An 18,792-nucleotide genomic window follows, 5' to 3' on the forward strand; every position below is an offset into this window, starting at 1 on the left:
ACAGCCAGTACGCACAGAGCGTCCAGCGGTGTTTTTCATTGAACATCCGTTGGGAATGAGGTAGAAAAGTATAACTGTCCTCGTGTTTTGAGCCTTAGTGCCCGCGTGGCGGCAAAGCAGACAGTAGTGTTGAGGGGAGCTGGGCTCCCTGAGTTTTGAGTGCTGTCCACATGTTTTTACCGTTGTCTTTTCAAAGCTTTTTAGCACGGACCAAGAGGAACGTTTCTCTCCGTTTGACGGCCGGGTTCTCCCCGTGCGTTAAACCGTTCGTTTCGGTGGGGGCTGCTCCGCGAGCCCGCGCGCCCGGGGGCGGCAGGCGCGCTGGCTCCGCGGCGCTGCGGCGGCAGGGGGCGGGCGCGGGCTGCGCGGGGGTCCCGCCGGCCGCAGCTCCCGGCCCTGCGCAGCCGTGGGCACTGCGCGGGGCTCGCCGGGGCAGCTCCCCGAAAGATGCTGTGTTACAGAGACAGGAATGACTCTTGTGACTCTACGGGAATGCCTTTGGAAGGAGGAAACTTCAAACTTTTTAACCTTTTCCTCGTTAAAACGGAGCAGAAGGTTATTCCTTTGCTTTGCATTTGTTGTACAAGGGTTGTGCTGCTTCCCTGATGATTTTCCTCTGGAGTTTTTTAGCTCTCGTGCTAACTACCGGCACATCTCTCCTCAGCACTGTGACTGAGCAGCACCTCCAGGCTTAAACATCAGAAGGTAGGAGCCGTCCGTTCCTGAGGCTGCAGGGGCTGCAGAGTCCAGGTGCTGAAGCAGAAGGGGACAGAACACACCAGGGTCCTTTCTGGAGCCCTTACCTTCTCAGCTGCATTTCTGTCTAGTGAAGTCCAGGCAGAAGAATATGATCTGCTCTAGACCAAGAGAGGCTGGCCAGCAGCTTCAAGCTTTTCGTTGGAAAAGCTGCCACCACCCTTGCAGTTCTGAGCGTGAATTTGTCACATCCAGACACTTGTCTAAAGACCACACCAGAGCATTTTTTCCTTTAGGCGTAAATCAAAACCCTTGTGCTGTGCTCTCTGCTCTTCCTCCAGTCAGCTGGTGCTCCAGGCAGCAAAGCTAGCAGGTAGCTCGGGGGTTTGGGGGTAGTCTGGGGCTTCTGCTGTTTCACCTTCCTTTCTGAGGACTGCTGACCCTGATCTGTAGTGGCACAGAGCATTTTAGGAAAGACACTAATGCATCTTTGAGACTACAACAAAAAGAGGTTTTCTTGAGACTGGCCCTACCCTCCGCTAGTTCGCACTTAGGGACTAATCTCATCATGCACTGGGAGGCTAACGCACAGCTTGCTTCTCATCAGATTCCCCAGGAATCCTTAGCAATACCAGGGTAATAGCCTCTAGCATTTCAGGTACTCTGATTTTATTTTAAAAAGGCTCCTTTCCTTTGTCCCCAGACAAAGTATACTTTGTCTGGGACCTTCTGTTCTGCCAGGACAGGGTGAAGGAGTCTCATTTTGAATGGAAGTCAAGCTCTCAGGGCAGTGTAAAGAGAGGATTGTGTCCATGTCCCAGCTCAGGAGGCATCGCCTGTCACCTGGGAGTGGTAGGCACACACCACACCTAATAATATATTGCACCATGTCCCCAGTAGACACATCTTACCAGTGTTACGGGAGTGAAATAAGGGTGTATTGCAGGTTTCATACCCTGCCTGACAAATAGATTTCGTTCTTACTTCCTCTGTGTTGCTAATAGCCATTGACTCTGCTAACGGCTGAGAGCAGACTGGATTTTTTCCTTCTGAATCAGTCCCAAATGTGAAATGTAGTTCAGATGAAGCACTGTTGTGGTGCAACTGCCAGGTTAAGAGTTAACATATGCCCAAAGAGATGTTCTTGTAGTATCACACCGTTTGTATTCCACTAGTGCTCCACAACCCAGTCATGATTCTAAAATCCCAGTGTCCCAAAGGACATTGTCTTTTGCTCCGACTGGCAGATCATTGAATTTGGCTCAGAAGACCTGAGTTCAGACTCCTGTTCCCTCAGCTAGATGTTTGACCTTGACTAAGTTGCTCTGCCCTGAAGCACTTTGATTCCTGCAAATATGAGGTGTAGGTGGTCGTGAAACTGCAGGGAAGAGGTCTGGCAAGGACTCTGCAGTGCCAGCTGCATCACCCTCCTGCCCCAAAGCCAAAGGAGCTCCTTCTGTTTTTTCTGATGTACATGGAATGTGGAACCTATTCTTAAAGGCCTCCAAGATGGAAAGTTTACCATCTCGTATACAACCTATGCTAGTTCTTCTCTAGCCTTGCCATTAGATTTTTGTTGGGTTTTGGTTGGTTTTTTCCTCCAAAAGGCTATATGGAATTTCTCTTGCCTTTACAGGTTTTGGTAGATGCATCTCATTGTTTACTTCAGGCTTTCTGGGCTTTTATATGTTTGTGCTGTTCTTTTGTGTGTGTGATCCAGTTTCCATATTCTTTTAAGTTCCTTCTTGTGCTTGAGATCAATAAAAGCTTCTGATTTAGCAGTTAAGTCACTTGCTTCACTTCCAGTTTTCCATTGCCAGCTCTTCTTGACTTCTTTTCCCTTTATAAATTATTTTCACATGAAATTTTATCTGCTAGTTCTCTGAGTTTATTTAAGTCCATTTTGTTGTTTTTATTTTGCTCTTCTTCCTTTCCTTAGATCTTTGAACTCTTAATTTCATTGTTTCTTACCAAGTTACCTTTCATCCTCATGTTTTCCATTACTCCTTCTCCGTTTTTTGTAATACAATGCAGAAAACAGGATTCAAACTCAGTTCCTTTGCTCCATCAGAATAGAAAATATCATCAGTGCCTTCAGAAATCTTCCAGTCCATCTGTGTTCCTCTGTTCCTTTTTGCACAGATAGCTGGGCACTTAAAATCCCTCAGTTCTGCCAAGTCCTGTGCTTTGAATATTTCCTCTGGGAGCTCACAGAAAAAAAAACATTCAGTGAATCTTTCTGGTGACCTAGAACAGTCATGCAGTGTTTTTTTCTGAAGTGCTTTGAAATCTTTAAGTTAGGGGGTGATATTATTAATTTTTATATTGATCTTGCCTTCTTTAAAGTGTTGCTTTTTGTGAGCTGATGCTCTTTCCTCCAGATATTGGGATAATATCCAGAGGAAAGATGACTATAGTTATTGGGATAATATCCCGCAGGATAATTGCAATGATTTCCTCACATCCTTTGAGGGCAAGCGTATGTTGTCACCCTGTGGAAGATGAACTTAAAAATAACAGCTTTAAACATTTCTATTTGAGATGGAAATGTTCAAGTTACAAAGTGATGCTTCAAGAGACCCTGAGAAGCTGCAGTAACCAGTGGTACGTCACTTCATACCCCTCTGATTCCAGGGTCTGGTATTCAGAGACCTTTCTTTGTTTTCTCAGGTTTTAATCCTCAGGCATGCCACGTGTTGGGCACGAAGAGTGGTTTCTCCTTGTGTGCCCTGATTCAAGGGAGGCTGCAGAGAACTTTCACTTTACTGTTTTCTGTTACCATTTGAGTTTTAGCCACTGAAACCCCAATGAGGGCTTGGGTAAAATTTTTTTTTTGGTACATGCATACCAGCGCCTAGCAAGAACTGACAGATACGTATGCTAATCCTCGTTACTGTATTTTATCTTCTGTGTTTATCTCTCTTTGTGCTGGATTTCAAAACAAAGTGCTACGTGAAGATCTTGGTTTTTGCAGTTTTAATGAGGCATATCTAATGAAGATGACAGTAATAAAAATAATAACAACAGCTGTTGCTTGCTAGCTTAGCAGAACAATAGTCACCTCCCTCTCCACATGGATATGGAGTGTTTTTCATGAATATATATTTTATTGGGTAAACTCTAGCCACAGGTGTACATCCAAGTAACATGTTCGAAACTGCTTCAATGAATTAACAGCACACGTTCCAATTAAATAAAAAAGAATGCAGCATCTAGAGACTGGAGGAGAATATTACCTAATTAAAGGTGTGAAGTTATTGACTGTGAGGCCCATTGAACCAGCAAGTGGATCTTATCGTTCAAGGGTGGTAGAACCAGAGCTATCAGAACGGAGGATTAGCATTGCTAATCATGACTGAAAGTGTAAATAACAGTTTGTAGTTTAGATAAGCTGACAATGTGCATGTCTGTCCATCATTGTTCCAAGTGTGATAGCATCCTGCCTTACACACACCGAGTTTGAAATTGGGGAAGGAAAAATGTAATGTCTAGACAGTAAAACTTCAAGGAGGTTCAGCTATGTTGTACACTTAAATGCCTTTTTCCTTCTTTTAGCTCTCTGCCCTAATGTCATCAATCAGCGGCACTTGAGAACTCTGAATTACCTCTTTTACAAGAGATTTGTTGAGGTATGTTTCTGTATCGTGTGGCATGGGTGTGAATGAAGCTTTTTGTTTATTTTGCATTTTGAATAACATAATTGATATGATTGACATGTATTGGTAGTATATGAGCAAGTTTTCATTGTAATTATTATTGTATAGAAACGCATTGGATTTGCCACTGGACCTGGTTTTTCTGTGAACCATTTGTGCGTCCATCCACATTCTCATGACTGGGTGTCAGGGTTGCTCAGAGCTGGGTGCTTGTTCACCTCCGCATCCTCAGCAGTGGTCCGAGACATGTGTAGGTAGGTCAGGGGATGCTCTCCGTGCATTCAGTTTCTCTCAGCCATCTCAAATAAACAGGAGCACACTGGCTAAAGAGTTTTTTGGTGGTTTTGGTTTCTGAGGGGTTTGTGGGTTGGCGTTTTTTTAAGAACACTGGGTTTTAGGCATTCCTCATTGCTGGGTTCTTTGTAGGCACTTTGCTTTGGTACTTGTGGCCTGGCTGTGGTAGGTATGGCCCAAACCTGCCACAGAAGCTTTTTTGAGCTAACAGCCTTGTTACTGCTAAGCAAAATGGTAATAGTTTCAGCTCCTGAACCACTCTTTGAACTAGCTTTGCTTTTGTCCAGCCTCCAAATTCTCTTTCCAAATATGCTGGTACTTGTCCTGGCACTGAGTGCTTGTAGGAATAAGAAGATGCCGTTAATTCTTTCTAAGGAGCAGGTTTCTAGGAGGCAGCTCGGAGGCTGGCTGTCTGGAGAATTACTTGCCTATGGTTTCTCCTCCCCTCTCGTGAGTTTACTGAGCCAAGTCACTGCCCTTTGGATGCTCCTGGGCACACTGCTCTGGGGAGCACATTTCTCTTCTTGTTAACAAGGCAGTTTTGGTGCTTCTCTTGATGGTCTAGCGTTTATCATTATCCTGTGCCTGGAGATAGATTGTACCAGGGTAGGTTTTTGTTCTACCTTTTCTGGAAAAAAAACCAGCTTGTACTTGTTGTATCCAGGTTTATGAACTGGGCTGTGAAGGACAAGGACCACAAGAGACTGAGTATTAGCAAAACATTTCCATTTCTTAAATTTTGAATTACCAAGCTGTATTTGCCAAACATGGAGTGGTGTTTCACCTGCAGGTCATAGAAGGCTTTCTCCTTGTAGATGCAAGAGGCTTTTTTAACAGAGCTTTAACAGACTCCAGGAAGTTGTTCAGCCCTACGTACAGTACTATTGATCCAGTCTTCAGAGAGCCAGTTTTCAGGAAATGAGACACCTTCTCCAGAAGTGCCTGTTCTTTTGTTCAAAACAGGATTCATTTGATGTTCTGACAGAAGAAGGCAGATGCATGCATTTTTTCTGATCCCCTGCCCCTCTAGTACTTTGAACACGAAGATAGGGTTGAGTGGTGGTTATCTGACAACGACGTTCTGGCACAGCCAGGTCTACTTCCAAGACCTCCTGATCCGTCAGTGAAGGCTCTAATCTGTCTTTGCTGCCTGCCAGATCCACTGACAGAAGGCCTGAGGAGGACTAAGCATTTCAACATCCTGTATCTCAGAGCTTTAATGTTGGATGACATCATTCTAGAGAGCTTGGTCATCGGCAGTGAGAGAGAAGAAAGCATTTGTCCAGGTGTATTTGTTTAGCAGAGTGGAATGGATTCTTGATCTGATGTTCTGCTCTCTCTGGCCTTCCATTTCGTTTGTTTTGGAGTATTTGCTTGATTTAAAGTATCCAAGCTGGCCAGTTACTTCCATTAAGGTACATTTGGCAGCTCTTTCTGGACACAATCCCTTCTTCTGAGAGCTCTTTGGTGTTCTCTATTTACCATTCTCAGCTGTGTACGAGATCTGGGTAAATGACTCCTTTATCTCACTAGTATTTAAATTACATGCTTGTATATCTCAAAGATGTTTTCTTTGAGGCTCTTACTGCCTGTTTGCTCTTGTACCTTTCCATAAGAGTGGCACTAGGAATTGTTGTTACCTCTGCCAGAAGTGGGGGTGAGGCTCAGGCAGTCTCATGCAGCCAAAGTGGAGCCTAGGTCCAGTCCTGAGTTTCTCCCCAGGTTTGGTTCTGAACTACATTGGAATGGGGATACTAACTTAGTGGTTTCCTTTCCCAGACCTCATGATTCCAGAGGATTTTTCATAACTTGGCTGTTGAGGAAAGTTTGTATTTTTATATTCTGAAGGTCAGCCTTGCAGATAATCCTCAGGATCACTTCCTTTACTGGAGCCCGTGGATGGCTCTCCGCTGGGCTGGCTGTTAAGGTGAACAGTCTGTGGACATATTGCAAATCTGAGGTAAAGGCAACAGCCATGATTCATGCGTTCCACCAGACCATGGCTTAGCAATGCCTCTGTCATTGCAAGAGCACCATCTGAGCTTTGAGGCATTCAGAAATGCTGCTGCACTCTGCAGAGTGTTGTTAAGGTGATTAGTTTTCTGCAAATAAGCCCAAGACCCAGCTCTGGATAATATGGAGTGTTGGGGCTACTGCTGGGTAAGGGCCTGCTGTTGCCTCTGTACTTGATTGCACGTGGGTATTTTTTGTCTTATGTGCTATGGTGTAACAGTTGTCTGAATTACTTCATCTGAGCCATGTTTTTCTGCCGTGCCCGGCTGGTGACATATGAGAAGCAAAGGTTTCCCGTGTGCTCCAGAATGCTCAGTCACAGTTGATGCCAGTGTGTAAGATGCTGTGTTAAATTTCAGCTTGCTGTATGTAGCATTCTCCCTTTTCTAAGACAGCTCAAGAGTAATTTTGTCTTTTCAGAAAACCATGACTCAGGAGAATTGGACAGATCACGTTCAGGTGAGTGTGGATTTCCCTCTCCCATTTTCTCAGGGTTATTTGCATGGAGACTCCTTTAAGATGTTCAGAATATCCAACTCTGTATAATGTAGTCCTACTATTACAATTTTATACTTTCTCATAACTTTGTAAACATATAGCAAAATTGTATGTGTAAGGAAGAGCAAGGAAGAAAATTTGTATTTTAATTCCTGTTATGTCTTTAAAAATACTTTAGTTTGGCTGAAGCTTTTAGGTAAGATTGTCAAGTACATTCTTTTACTTTCATGCGCTTATTTGTAAGTGAACACTACAAATGTTTGTATTGATTGATTAGAAGGAGGGGAGAAAAAAGAGTTCTCTTCAGGCAGCTAACAAGGTGTGTGAGTAAATCGGGACAAATGTTAGATTCCCTCTGCATGCTCCGCTTTGGTAATTTTCAACAGATTTATTAGGTCACTGTTAGATATTGTGACTTCTGTCTTGTGCTGTAGGACACAAGTAATTTAGTAACACAGGAAGAAGGGTAGCCATTTTTTTTTCTTGATGTATAAACAGGAGAGTTCAGGCAATCATGTTTTGGCCTGATAATTACAATAAATACATATGTGACAATGAAATACAATGAAATTCCATGGTGACAAACCATTAGTCATTTATGTGTCCGTGATATCCCGAGGGAATTGAAACCTCATGGTGTTTGCCCCTCTTCTGTGACTCTCTCAGTTTGAATTCTGCAGGCATTAAGGATTTCTGACCATCAGCTAGAGTCTGCCTTTGAAAACCCGATTGAATGGTCATTGTGGGCCTCTGGGTGCTAGCAGGCCAGTCTGACGACTGGTGATCCCATGCATTTGAGATCTTAGGCACCGTCTGTACACACCAGCAAAACAGCTGAATTCTAAACATGAGCTGTTTCTTCTCTCTTTCGTGAGCCAGCAGGAAAAAGAACAATTCAGAAGGCACAAGGATGTGTTTTTTAAGACAGAGATCACTGATAAAATGCCCAGTAGAACTTAATGGCGACCATTAAGCCTGCTAAGTGTTTTCAGTGGTGAATGCACAACTTCTGTGTGTACTTTATCATACCCATGAGGGAGGCCACACTGTGAGGAAAGGAAGGCGTCTTGCCTCTTGATCTCAGTGATCTTATCCAGTGGAAGAACTTTTCAGGATTCCCTTTGGTTCACACAAGCTTAAAGGCCAGCACAAGTGCTGCTCCCTTGCTGGATCAAGACCTAAGATGGGATTAGCCATGAAACTGTAGCAGACATCTCCATCACAACTTCTGGATGTACTGTGGTGTATGCAGAGAAGGAGTTTCTGCTGGTGCTATGGTGGATATTGGGAAAAACCTCCCAGTTAACATGTGATTGCAGGTTGTTGTCAGTCACTTGTGGAGACAGGAGGCTTGGGAGCAGATGCGCTCAGAAAAGTGCTTGTTTGGTGCCTGATGAGACAGCTCCCTAGAGAGCTGCACAGAGCTCAGCTGGGTGATGGACTATGGCAGGTCGTCTTTGCTTTCCCAAAGTATTCCAAATTCTGTGTTTGCAGTTTGTTGCCAGCTTACATATTTTTGACAACCGTGTAATTATCACACGAGTAGTGCTTCAACTTGCCTGTTATCAGTCCCAACTCTTCATGCTATCAGAGATTACTGTCTTTGGCATCGCTTTAAAGCAATCAGAATCTGTACCTGTGCATCTGGAGGAAACTGAAATAATCACATCTGCAGGTAGGCTTCTGCTTCGCGCTGCTGGCAGTGCGGCTGCACTGAACCAAAGAAAAGTTACAAAGGAGGAATCTCTGAACAAATTTTGTTTTTCAGTGCAAAAACTAAGGTTGTCCAGAACTTTATTGTTTTTGAAAGACTGGGCTTTACATGAGGGAAAGGATCAACTTTCCCCTCAGAGCTTCACCTGTGACGTGATATGTTTTGACCAAAAAAATCCATTAGGCTGTGCCTTGTGGAGCTGGAGCGAGTTGTTGTTTGTGTTGTGTGTCCCGTTCGTATGTTTAGTTCAGGCTTACAGATAATTTGTAGCTCCAAGCTCTGCCTGGCGATGCAATATTAAAGACACATTGTGCTGGGTAGGAAGCAGAGGATGGGATGCAGTGTGACCTCTGGGTCACCTGGGTCACCTCTGGAACCAGAACTCCCAAAAGACTCCACAATGCCAAACTTTCAGTCATAATTTTTGAATATTTTTTCAATTCCAAGTCATGAGTTTAAAGGCCATTTTTGTTTAATTCTGTGCTGCAGCTGTAACAAAACACTTAAATTACACAGCTATCACAAGCCCTGTGGAAGTGCTGGTGGTGCTGGCCATGTCACATTTGCAGGCGACAGACATTTCTGGGCTGGTATTTCTTTTTGTTCAAGCAGTACAAGTACAGAATTTTCCTGTTCCTGCCCCGTGGGATGAATCAAAGTTGTGATCCTGACTGCTCCTACAAAAGGCAGAAACTCTGTCTTTAGTTGTGGGGCCAACAGAACCTGTTTTCAGCCCTGTAGCAAACTGGTTGTGTCCCCTGAGCCTGGCAGCGCCCGTGCAGCTGCTCTCCTGTCCAGGCTGTGGCTGCGCAGACTGGGGTGGCAGCCGTAAGCAGGCAGAGGGAAAGCCTGGGATCAAAACCTCTTCATGCCCTAGGGACACTGCCCTCATCACAACTGTCTCTTGGCAGCGTGCTGAGCCCAGGAGGGGAGCTGCCTTTGTCTCCTCTTCTCCAAGCAGCGGTGCCTGCAGGGCAGAGGGAGGGGAAGAGCATCCTCTTGCAGCCGTACCAGCTGTATTGCTATTCAGTAGCTTGCCTAACTGCCTCTGCACTGCACAGAAACATGCAGGAGAGTGCCTGTCTTCACAAGCAGAGGGGAGGGTGTGTAGGATATTGATGGTAGATAGGCAGGAAAAAAGAGACAGGGCATGAGCCAGTTGTCTGCTTTGCTGTGTGCCCTTCTGCTTCCATTTTTGCATGCTTCGTGTTTTTCATAGCTTTAATCAACTGCATAAAGATGGTGGAACTGGGTAGAGCAACCACGAACAGGCGATACGTGACGCTGGTCAGATGTGTTCAGGAAGGGTCGTCCTGCCAGCGACTGCAGGGAGCACCTGGCCAGCAGCAAGAGGGGCTGATGCAATGCTAATGTTTCCCTGGAAATTCTGCAGGACAACATCACTTTAAGACTAAAAAGCATGGAAGGCATTTTTCAGTCATCTGCCAAGCTCTCAAAAAGTGAATACACACAAAACAATGATATGAGGAGCATGGTAGGGAAGCAGCTCTGACTGCAAACGTTGCCTCTGCCAGTGGTTTAGACGTCAGAGGGCATCCAAGATACTTGCATGAAGTTGGCAACATGACATGGGACATACTGGGGAGCACTACCTTCTCAGGTGGCAGCTGGAGCCTGAGGACCTCTCAGATAGCACCAGGCACTGATGTTTTCGTGACCTGAAATTCTCGTAGTTTAACAGAGGGCTTGGGAGTAGAAGAGTCTGGTATTTTGCTGCAACACTTTTCATGTGCAGTGTTCTTGCTGATGTTTTGGGCGTGATGTTGCTATTGTGCCTTTCTGGACTCCGCTTGGCTGATTAGTGTCAAAGCACCCGTTTTGTGTGGGGTCCCCCACGCCCCTTCAGGTCTGGTCCATTCCACGTGGGAGCTGTGCCCATCTAGGCAAGGAGAGCTGCCCAGGAAGCATGAGGCCCTGATGCCACCCACAGCTTGACCAGGAAAGGCTGGGGTGGGTGTGCAGGGGGAATGAGATAATATTATGGGTATTTTTGAACAGTTTGAGCCCAGAAGGCACACACTTGTTCAGTGATTCTAATTTCCAGAGTATTTTTGCAGGGAATACTTTGACTGCAGCAGAGCTAACCAGTTGGTACGGTTTAAAATTTTATCTCGGGGTACTTTGGCCCAAGAAGTGTACGTGTACTTGTTTGGACTTCCTGCTGTGAAATTCCTTCTCCCGTGAAGCAGAACAGGGTGATGGTGCACAGCAAGATAGCTCTTCCTTTGGGGTATTAACTAGAATCAGTGTTGGGCAGGGTTAGAACCAATTAATTTGTTTGGGACTGTCAGTGTTATAATTGCCTGTTCTGCAAGATGTCTGGGACAGTGAAGTGGTAGAAATGGTACTTCCACTTCTGCTGACCTTGAGGCAAAAGGCCTTTGTTGCTAAATCAAAAAACTTTCTGTGCTCAGGTTTGCACAGGGGAAGTTGGCTCTTAGTTTCTCAAATGTAAAAATCTTAAACCCTTTAAAAACTAATGCTCAGAAAAAGTGCTGGTGTTTGAAAAGATGTTCCTTGTTCTTTGGGCGCTCATCGTGAGTGGTGGCTCTTCAGCCAGCCGATGGTTGGGACCACCCTGTCCTGCGTTTTGGGGTGTGCAGCCTGAGAGAAGGGTGTGGGGATGGAGCACCTGGAAGAGTGGCCCTTGTTTCCTTCAGGCCCCTGTTTTGCAGCTATTCAGTCTGCTCTGGACTCGCAGGAGAATGGAGCCGACGAACGCTGGAGCCAGCTGTTCGCCATGTTCAGCGCTGGGAGAGGCTGCAGCTAATCTCCTCTCCTCCTCCAGCTGTGACAATGAGATAACTTATTTATTTTAAAATTTCTGACCATGAAAATCAAACATCGTGCCAGCTCGTTCTCTGGGTGACCAGGGATGCTAGTAAATCATAGCAGATGTATAACTCTAGTTCCACTAATGTTCTAGAGTTGTTCTGCTGCTTTACAGATAATATTGAGATATTTACAGATAATATTGAGATAATTCTACCCAAGCAGAAGGCATGAAAGTAAAGTGCCCTCCTTTATGTGTAATACATTTGAAAAACCTTGACAGTTCCTGGTGCTTAGTAGGTGTAAATTGTCTTACACTACAGCAAGGAGTTAGTGTAATCTTATTTACTTCACCAATTAATTTCAAAGTGGCAAACATCCTCAGTGACTGATGCCAAGATCTTAATCCGTTCTTCCTGTACAGGACCACTTTGACCTCAATTAAAATTTAACTGCCTCTGGAATAAAATGTAATAGCTATTACGCTCAAGGAGGTAATTTTTAAGAATTTAAAGGGCAGAATGCAATTATTTTTTTAAAGTTTTTGCGGCCAGAAAACACCTGGCCAGGAATCCTGCTCTGGGGAATCTGTAATAAGGACAAGAGGTCAAAAAGGCTACTTTGCAAATACCCACATCCAGTGTCCTTCCCTAGGACTCCTGAATTTAGGCAAACTTTTAAATTGACCCAAGATTGTTTTGAGTACAGCAGCATCCCTATAGTGTAAGGAACTTAATATCTGTAGGGAATTAAGCGATCCGTGCGGTGCAAATGGGAGTGATATTCAGGAGATGATTAATAAACATGTCTTTCGGTATAAGTCTGCATGTCAAATTATCTTTCGCTTTGTGTTTGAGTGAACTGTTTATTCAGGGATGTAATGAATTTCGTCACTCAGACAGCAAATCTAGACTGGCTGTTTTCCTGGAAGGTAGTAACCAAAACTAGTTTAACCAGCCGTTGCGTGGAGTCCCTTGCTAGTATTTATGGCCTCTTTCTTAGCAGGAAATTAGAACCAGGGGGTGATTGTTTTTGTTCCTTCTGGCCTTAAAAGTCACAGGGAGGAACCATCAGCTGAAATACATTTTCATGGTTCTACTAAAGTTGTTGCAACAGGGCATGTGAGCTCAGGAGCTGTCCCGCTTGAGCCTGGGTGGCTCCGGTACAGGTGTGTATATAAATGTGCAGGAGCTGCTCTTCGGCTGTGTTTTGCCAGCACTTTGCCTGTTAAGCTATTGCAAAAGAATTGCATTTGTCTTTCAACAACTTTAAGCAGCTTCCTAACAGCTGCTGTTTAAAAAAGAGATTTTTTTTTTTTTTTCCCTTTTCCAAAATAGATGGTATTTAGACCTGGACCGGTGACAGGTTTCAGATCTGGTATCTGTCTTGTGAAGCCAGGAGTGAGGGAATTGCTTTCTATCAGTTGAGAACTGGCAGTCTGTCTTCCCCCAGTGTTCACTTGTTGCTTCCATTGCTCCTTTCATTCCTCTTCCTGCCTTTCGTCCCTAGTTCAGGGGCTGACCAGAAACGCAGTGGTGCTGGGAGTGTTTTGGCAATCCCCCTGCTTTTGCCCCATGCCTTTTTCTTTAGATTTACTATTCTTCTTGGAGGTCTCTGGGGAGAACACACAGCCACAATGTGATGTAAAAGTATATTGTACCTAAGGGAATATTAAACCATGGAAAAACTGTACAATAAAAGTGGCAGGCAAGGTATAGATTTCCTTCTATTTTTCAGTTCAGTTTGTAAATGGTGTCATGTATTTATTGATAGCTGAAATAACATCAGAGTTGCAGAGCAAAAGGACTTGCTGATAGAGCTGATGCAGAAAACAGGCACATCTGTGACCGTCTCAGGAAAAGCATAACGTAATTCTTCAGTTACGTTCTGCGTTCTGAACAGAGAGCAGTAAAATATGCATCTGTACTAATGAGGTTAGCACTGTTGGTCTGAAAGAAATGGGAACTTCTCATTTAACAAACACACAGCTGTTGTGGGCGAGATACATGGGAAAAGCCAAACATGCAGTGTGTTCCATGCCTTACTGTCTAAAGAAAAATCTATCACAGGATGACATGTATGGTTAAATGTAAGTACCTCCAGGTACCTCCTACGTGGCTTAGAGAGGATTATTTTCTGTAAGACCTGGAGGGCTGGTGTGCCTAATGATAATTGTGGTGGTTTTATTATAACAAATCCAGTCATTTCTAGATAAATGAACTATGGTTAAGCACAAATGTGCTAATTAATTCTGGTGGAATTTTACAGTAGGTACAAAGAAGCTGAGAAAAACTGCCGTTGTTTTCTGTACAATGTACCAAATTGTCAAAAATGTCAAAAAAAAATTTAAAATTAGCCAAAAATTCCTTTGGAGTTATGGCAGATGTGTTTGCTCAATAACTTTGGAAAATCAATGCACAAATGTGGATCTACAGGGCCAAGCTCTGGGCATTCAGCAGAAGCTTAAGGGAGCTGGGTGTCTGTGCTGCTTCAGTGAGCTCTTGGCAAGTAATTCCTTTGAAATCTCAGGGCCTCCATTTTAAAAGTTATGGCCAAATAGCCTTTATGTGCAGACATATTAAGTACTGGAGAGTGAAGAAAAGAAACTGGGGAGAACACAGTGGGAAAAAAAAATCTCCTTTAAATTGTTTTGGTATGTTAGAGATGCTTTCTGACCTTAAACCCCCTGCAGCCAGACAGGGCTAGCTTGCTGCTAAGCAGCGTAATTACATTTCTGTCACTAGCACACATTCATTCGAAAGCACAACTTCATCAGAAGGAGATTTGGTATGGTATAAAAAAGACACTAATTGGCTTAAGGCTGTAGGTTGAGAGGTCAGTATTAGATTAAAGAGTTAAGAGCATCAGCAAGTGGTTAGGCTGAACTGGTGTGCCCTGGCGGGGTGCTTAATTCAGGCAAATGGGAGAAGAGTCTTAGGAGTAGGAAACAATACAGGAAAGGTTATCATCCAAAACCTCCTAGGAACATTTCGGACGTCCAAGCTCCCTAACAACTACATCAGGAGTTTAACACAGTAGTTTCCAGGATACCTGTTACTGACTCCAAACTGCATCAGCTATAGGATTGTACACCACAAAGTAAAAATGGGGACAGTCTCACTTCAAACAAACTCTCTTGTTCCTTTTGCTCCAAGACAAAGGAAACCCTACCAAGAGCACTGACGTTGGTGTGCCCAGCAGAAATCGGGAAAGGTGAAGAGGATGGGACACGGAGCTTGCCTGCTTCCTGTGTTAGCCCAGGAGAGGATGGGGTCCCCACGTTTCTAAAAGTGAGAGGCAAATACGTCGTCTGCGCGTACTCTGTTTGTGAGAAGGAGACAGCTCTGTGGCATGAGATAGCACGAGCTCTTGCCCTGTGGTGGTTTCTGCGTGCCTGGGGATGTGCAGGTGTAGAGAGCTACATCTTCCCAGTTTTGCTAAAGTCTTAAACCTTGTTCTTCACACGCACGCACAGATCCACTCTTATGTTCTTATCCCATCAGCAGTAAAACTATCAAGTTGTTCAATAATCATCCCAGATTATTTAACACCCCTGTAATCGATCGGTACCTGTCTGAGTGCTGCCACAGAGAGATACTGGATTCTAAAGGCCTGTACAAGTAGCTGCCTTGCACAAAGGTGGTCGGGCTGTTTGCAATTGATAGTTTGGCCGTGTTATACTTTTAGGCGAGATTAGTTCACCAGTGCCCTGCCAAGAAGAGAACCACATAAACAGAGGATTGTTTAGAAACAAAAAAAAAGCTCCTCTTGACAGAGAAGCCATGTAAATGGGAAGAAACAGGAAACTAATCTTCCCTTGTTCTCTGAAAGAATGCATATCTCTGAGGAATGTTGTAATTATGGATTTAGGAAATCAGTCCAATTTGCCAGGGTGTGAATTTCAGAGTTCATTCAGTCAACCCTCTCAAGCATTTCTCCTTCAGAACAAAAAACACCAGGAGTTTAACTGTACCAAAAGAGATTAAAGGAGAGAAAAATCTACTGCCAAGCTCTGCTTTTGGTAAAGATCCTGCAAAGATACTTGTTATTGCTTTGGCTGTGGGCCAGACGAGGTTTGTGCGTGGTAAAACAGAAATAAGTGGTAACCCATGTTTTTGCTGGGGGCCTCTATTTTTCGTGGACTAATGGTGGGAAGAGTTAGTGCCCCCGAGCAATTATTTCCATCGTCAAGATTTTTGCTTATTCACTTTGAAGACTTCAGTAAATAGAAGAATGTCCCCTGCTGGGAATGCCAGATTAGCATGTTCTTAGAGAGAAAAAGACCTAAAACCAAGTTCCCAACTATTTTGGAGCAGGCCTGGCCTGGAAAAGATCCATAAGTGGAGCGGAGCTGTGAAGAGCGCTAGGTGTGAACATACGGCACAGCGAGGCTCAGGAAGAGGATGAAGTATCCCACGGTGAGCGTTGCTGAGGCGGCTTTCAAAGACAGGTTCATGAGGTGAGCTCTCACAAACCTGCTTAGAAGTGAAGCAGCAGCAGCAGAGAAGAGACCTAAGAAGTCTGATGTCAGTGAAGCTCAGGGCTGGGTTAAAAAGAAAGCAAAGAAATTAACTTGCTGCTTCTGTTCTTTGGCAATGAACACAGGAGGTTTTAAGTTAATTCCACTTGAGGGCTTACAGGCCTTTTAATTACGGTAGTGATGGAGGTGAGAACCTGGTGCTCTTTGATGACCAACATTTCATGCAGCTATTTCCACAAGAAAAGTGCAGATCTGAGGGGAATTGTTGTACATCAGGAATAAGTGTGGGCAGAGTGCTGATGCATCCTGGCATAGGAGGACCCCTGTTAGAATAATCCGGGGCCAGGACCAAGTAGCAGGAGATTCCTGCTTTGATGCTTGGCTTCATAACTTGGAACTTGACCCGAGCCGGGAGAATGGAGTAGGGAGAGAACAAGAAAGAGGTTTCTGAGGCTCTTCTCCCATCTGCAGATGCTCCCTCCCAAAAAGTCTGCCTCGGCCATGTGGAGCTGACACAGGCTAGACCAGAGCAGTAAATTCTCCCACCCCACTGGGGAGTAAATGTGCTGGAGTTCCATGTGTTTTTTGGAAAGGAAAATGGAGCTTATGAATGCTCATTATATATGTGACTGGGTATGGGAACATTTAATTGAGTGATTGGTTGGGTTAATTGCTATACTGGTTTAGCTCGTTAGGGTTAATATTAGGGCTATCCAAAACAAATGGGAAGGCGTTGTGGTGGCTTCAGCTGATGCACATCCTGACAAACTGATGAAGTGTAATCCTGCGAGTTCACACAACAGCAGAGATGCAGCGGCAGTGGTTTCATTCCTGCAGGCTTTTCCTCATTACACATCTGCAGCTCTTGCGGTCCCGGAGTGAAGCAGTGCTTTAGTTTGCTTTAGTTTTCTGTTCCTGTCCCCGCTATGGTGTCGCGCTCTGGCAGCGTGTGGCTGTCGCTGTGCTTTTGTAGCTGGAGTGGAGTTCCTGCAGACAGATCTTGTAGTACCAGTGGATATCGTACACTTCAGCTAAGTTGGATTTTGGAATAACCACGTTTAGTAGTTATCCTTCAGGCAGATACATCGCTTAGCAGAAGGTTGTATTTTCCTTGTGTGGGCTTCCATGCTTCAAGATACAAACTAAACCAGAGTTAGATAATGGTGACTATTGTCAAAAGTTTATGAAAGTGCTTGGCAATTTTATAAACCTTAGACTTGAGAGACCAGAGAAATTACGTTGGGTCAAATGAGGGCCAGACTCCGTGAACTTCAGTAGCAGGGCAGGTCACCTAATGTGCAGCATGTGATGGGAGCCCTCACTTTCTTAAACTGGAGAGCACAATTTGCCTTTTGCCACAGTGACACTTTGTTCGTGTGTGTGTGTGTGACATAATGACAAAAGACGGGATAGATAAATGCTACTTAAAAATACACTGGGAAGATAAGAGTTGCCAGTTTGTCTTCAATGCACTGCGTTATTGGACTGAGACAAAGCATCTACTGTGATACGTAACATACTACTTTGTGCTCTGAGAGAGCTTGGCCAATTTCTCCATCCTCATTCATCTTCAGTCTTGCCAAGTGCTGGAATGCTCCCAGAAAATATCTCCAGCCTGCCATCGTGGGACCAAGAGGTGTGAGAAATCTGGAAGCATATCAAAACTGTGTGACTTATGTATTCAGAACAAGTCTTTGGTGCTTCGCTGATCCCTGGGATGAATAATATTCAGCAGCTCTGGGCCAGGGTTAGGTTAGAATTCAGAAGACACCTCTGCAGCGATTGTGAGAAGGGGATTTTGGGAGAAGCACAGACCCTCAGGACAGACTTCACACCAAAGTGAAGGAAAAAGAGATCATATTTTAAAAGCCAGTAGGGTAAAGTTACCTTAGTTTGTTTATTAAGGAATTGTATTTTTTGTTTTTATGGATGGCATGCAATTATTTCTCTTTCCAAACAAAGGGTGTTTTAACAGGGGTAGCCTGACTCTGTACCTCATTAAGACACACCTATGACATTCCCTGAATAAGTAGTGGAGGGGAAAACAAGTCTGGCAGGTGAATGCACCCTGATTTTGTGCGTCAGCATACCTGGAATTGTTATGGGATGTAGTTGAGGAAAATGAGTTAATAGTGGGTTAAAATAAAAACAAAAGTTCTGATCTTCCCACTGGGAAAGTCCCCAAAGTGTCAGGCGTCACCTACACCGCTAAACAAGGCCGTGAACTGCTTGGTGACCCCAAAGTGGCGCTGGCTGGTACCAACACGGCCTCCGGCTGCCTTCCCTCCTGGGAGATTTCTCTGAAGTCCACAGTGACCGGAGCGGAGGGACAGGATCCCTTCGCTAATGCTGTTCCGCAAGCGTGGCAGCAGTGGCTGATCAGACAGCAAGAGCCGTTTTTTCAGGACAGCGTTTAAGTGACTGCATTTGTGTGCTGCTGGGTAACATGACTGAGTGTCAGTGCTGAACTTTACCGTCTTACAGAGGCATGGTGGTGCCCTTTTTACTAAATCCTCCCATGTCCTGAGGGATTGTGTGCCTGGCCATTCACTTGGGCAGCTAAGAGCAATGTTGTTGTACCTTCTCCGTTAAACCTCAATTTCTTGTGCCTTTTCCAGCCAAAAAATACTGATATCCATGTGCTGGTC

General features: G+C 44.5%; 1 protein-coding gene across 11 annotated transcripts in view; it reads left to right on the forward strand.

The window, feature by feature from the left end:
- EXD3 (exonuclease 3'-5' domain containing 3) overlaps positions 1-18,792 on the forward strand; it is a 285,931-nt gene that overhangs the window by 111,963 nt on the left and 155,176 nt on the right. For all 11 annotated transcript variants that reach the window (XM_086763462.1, XM_086763459.1, XM_086763464.1 and 8 more), the window contains 2 exons: positions 4,252-4,325; positions 7,080-7,118. In XM_086763462.1, the coding sequence (XP_086619588.1) occupies positions 4,252-4,325; positions 7,080-7,118 (113 nt within the window). The remainder of the gene's footprint in view (positions 1-4,251; positions 4,326-7,079; positions 7,119-18,792) is intronic.

Source organism: Chlamydotis macqueenii, chromosome 20 (assembly GCF_036417535.1).
Source record: "Chlamydotis macqueenii isolate bChlMac1 chromosome 20, bChlMac1.mat, whole genome shotgun sequence".
Classification (NCBI taxonomy): domain Eukaryota; kingdom Metazoa; phylum Chordata; class Aves; order Otidiformes; family Otididae; genus Chlamydotis; species Chlamydotis macqueenii.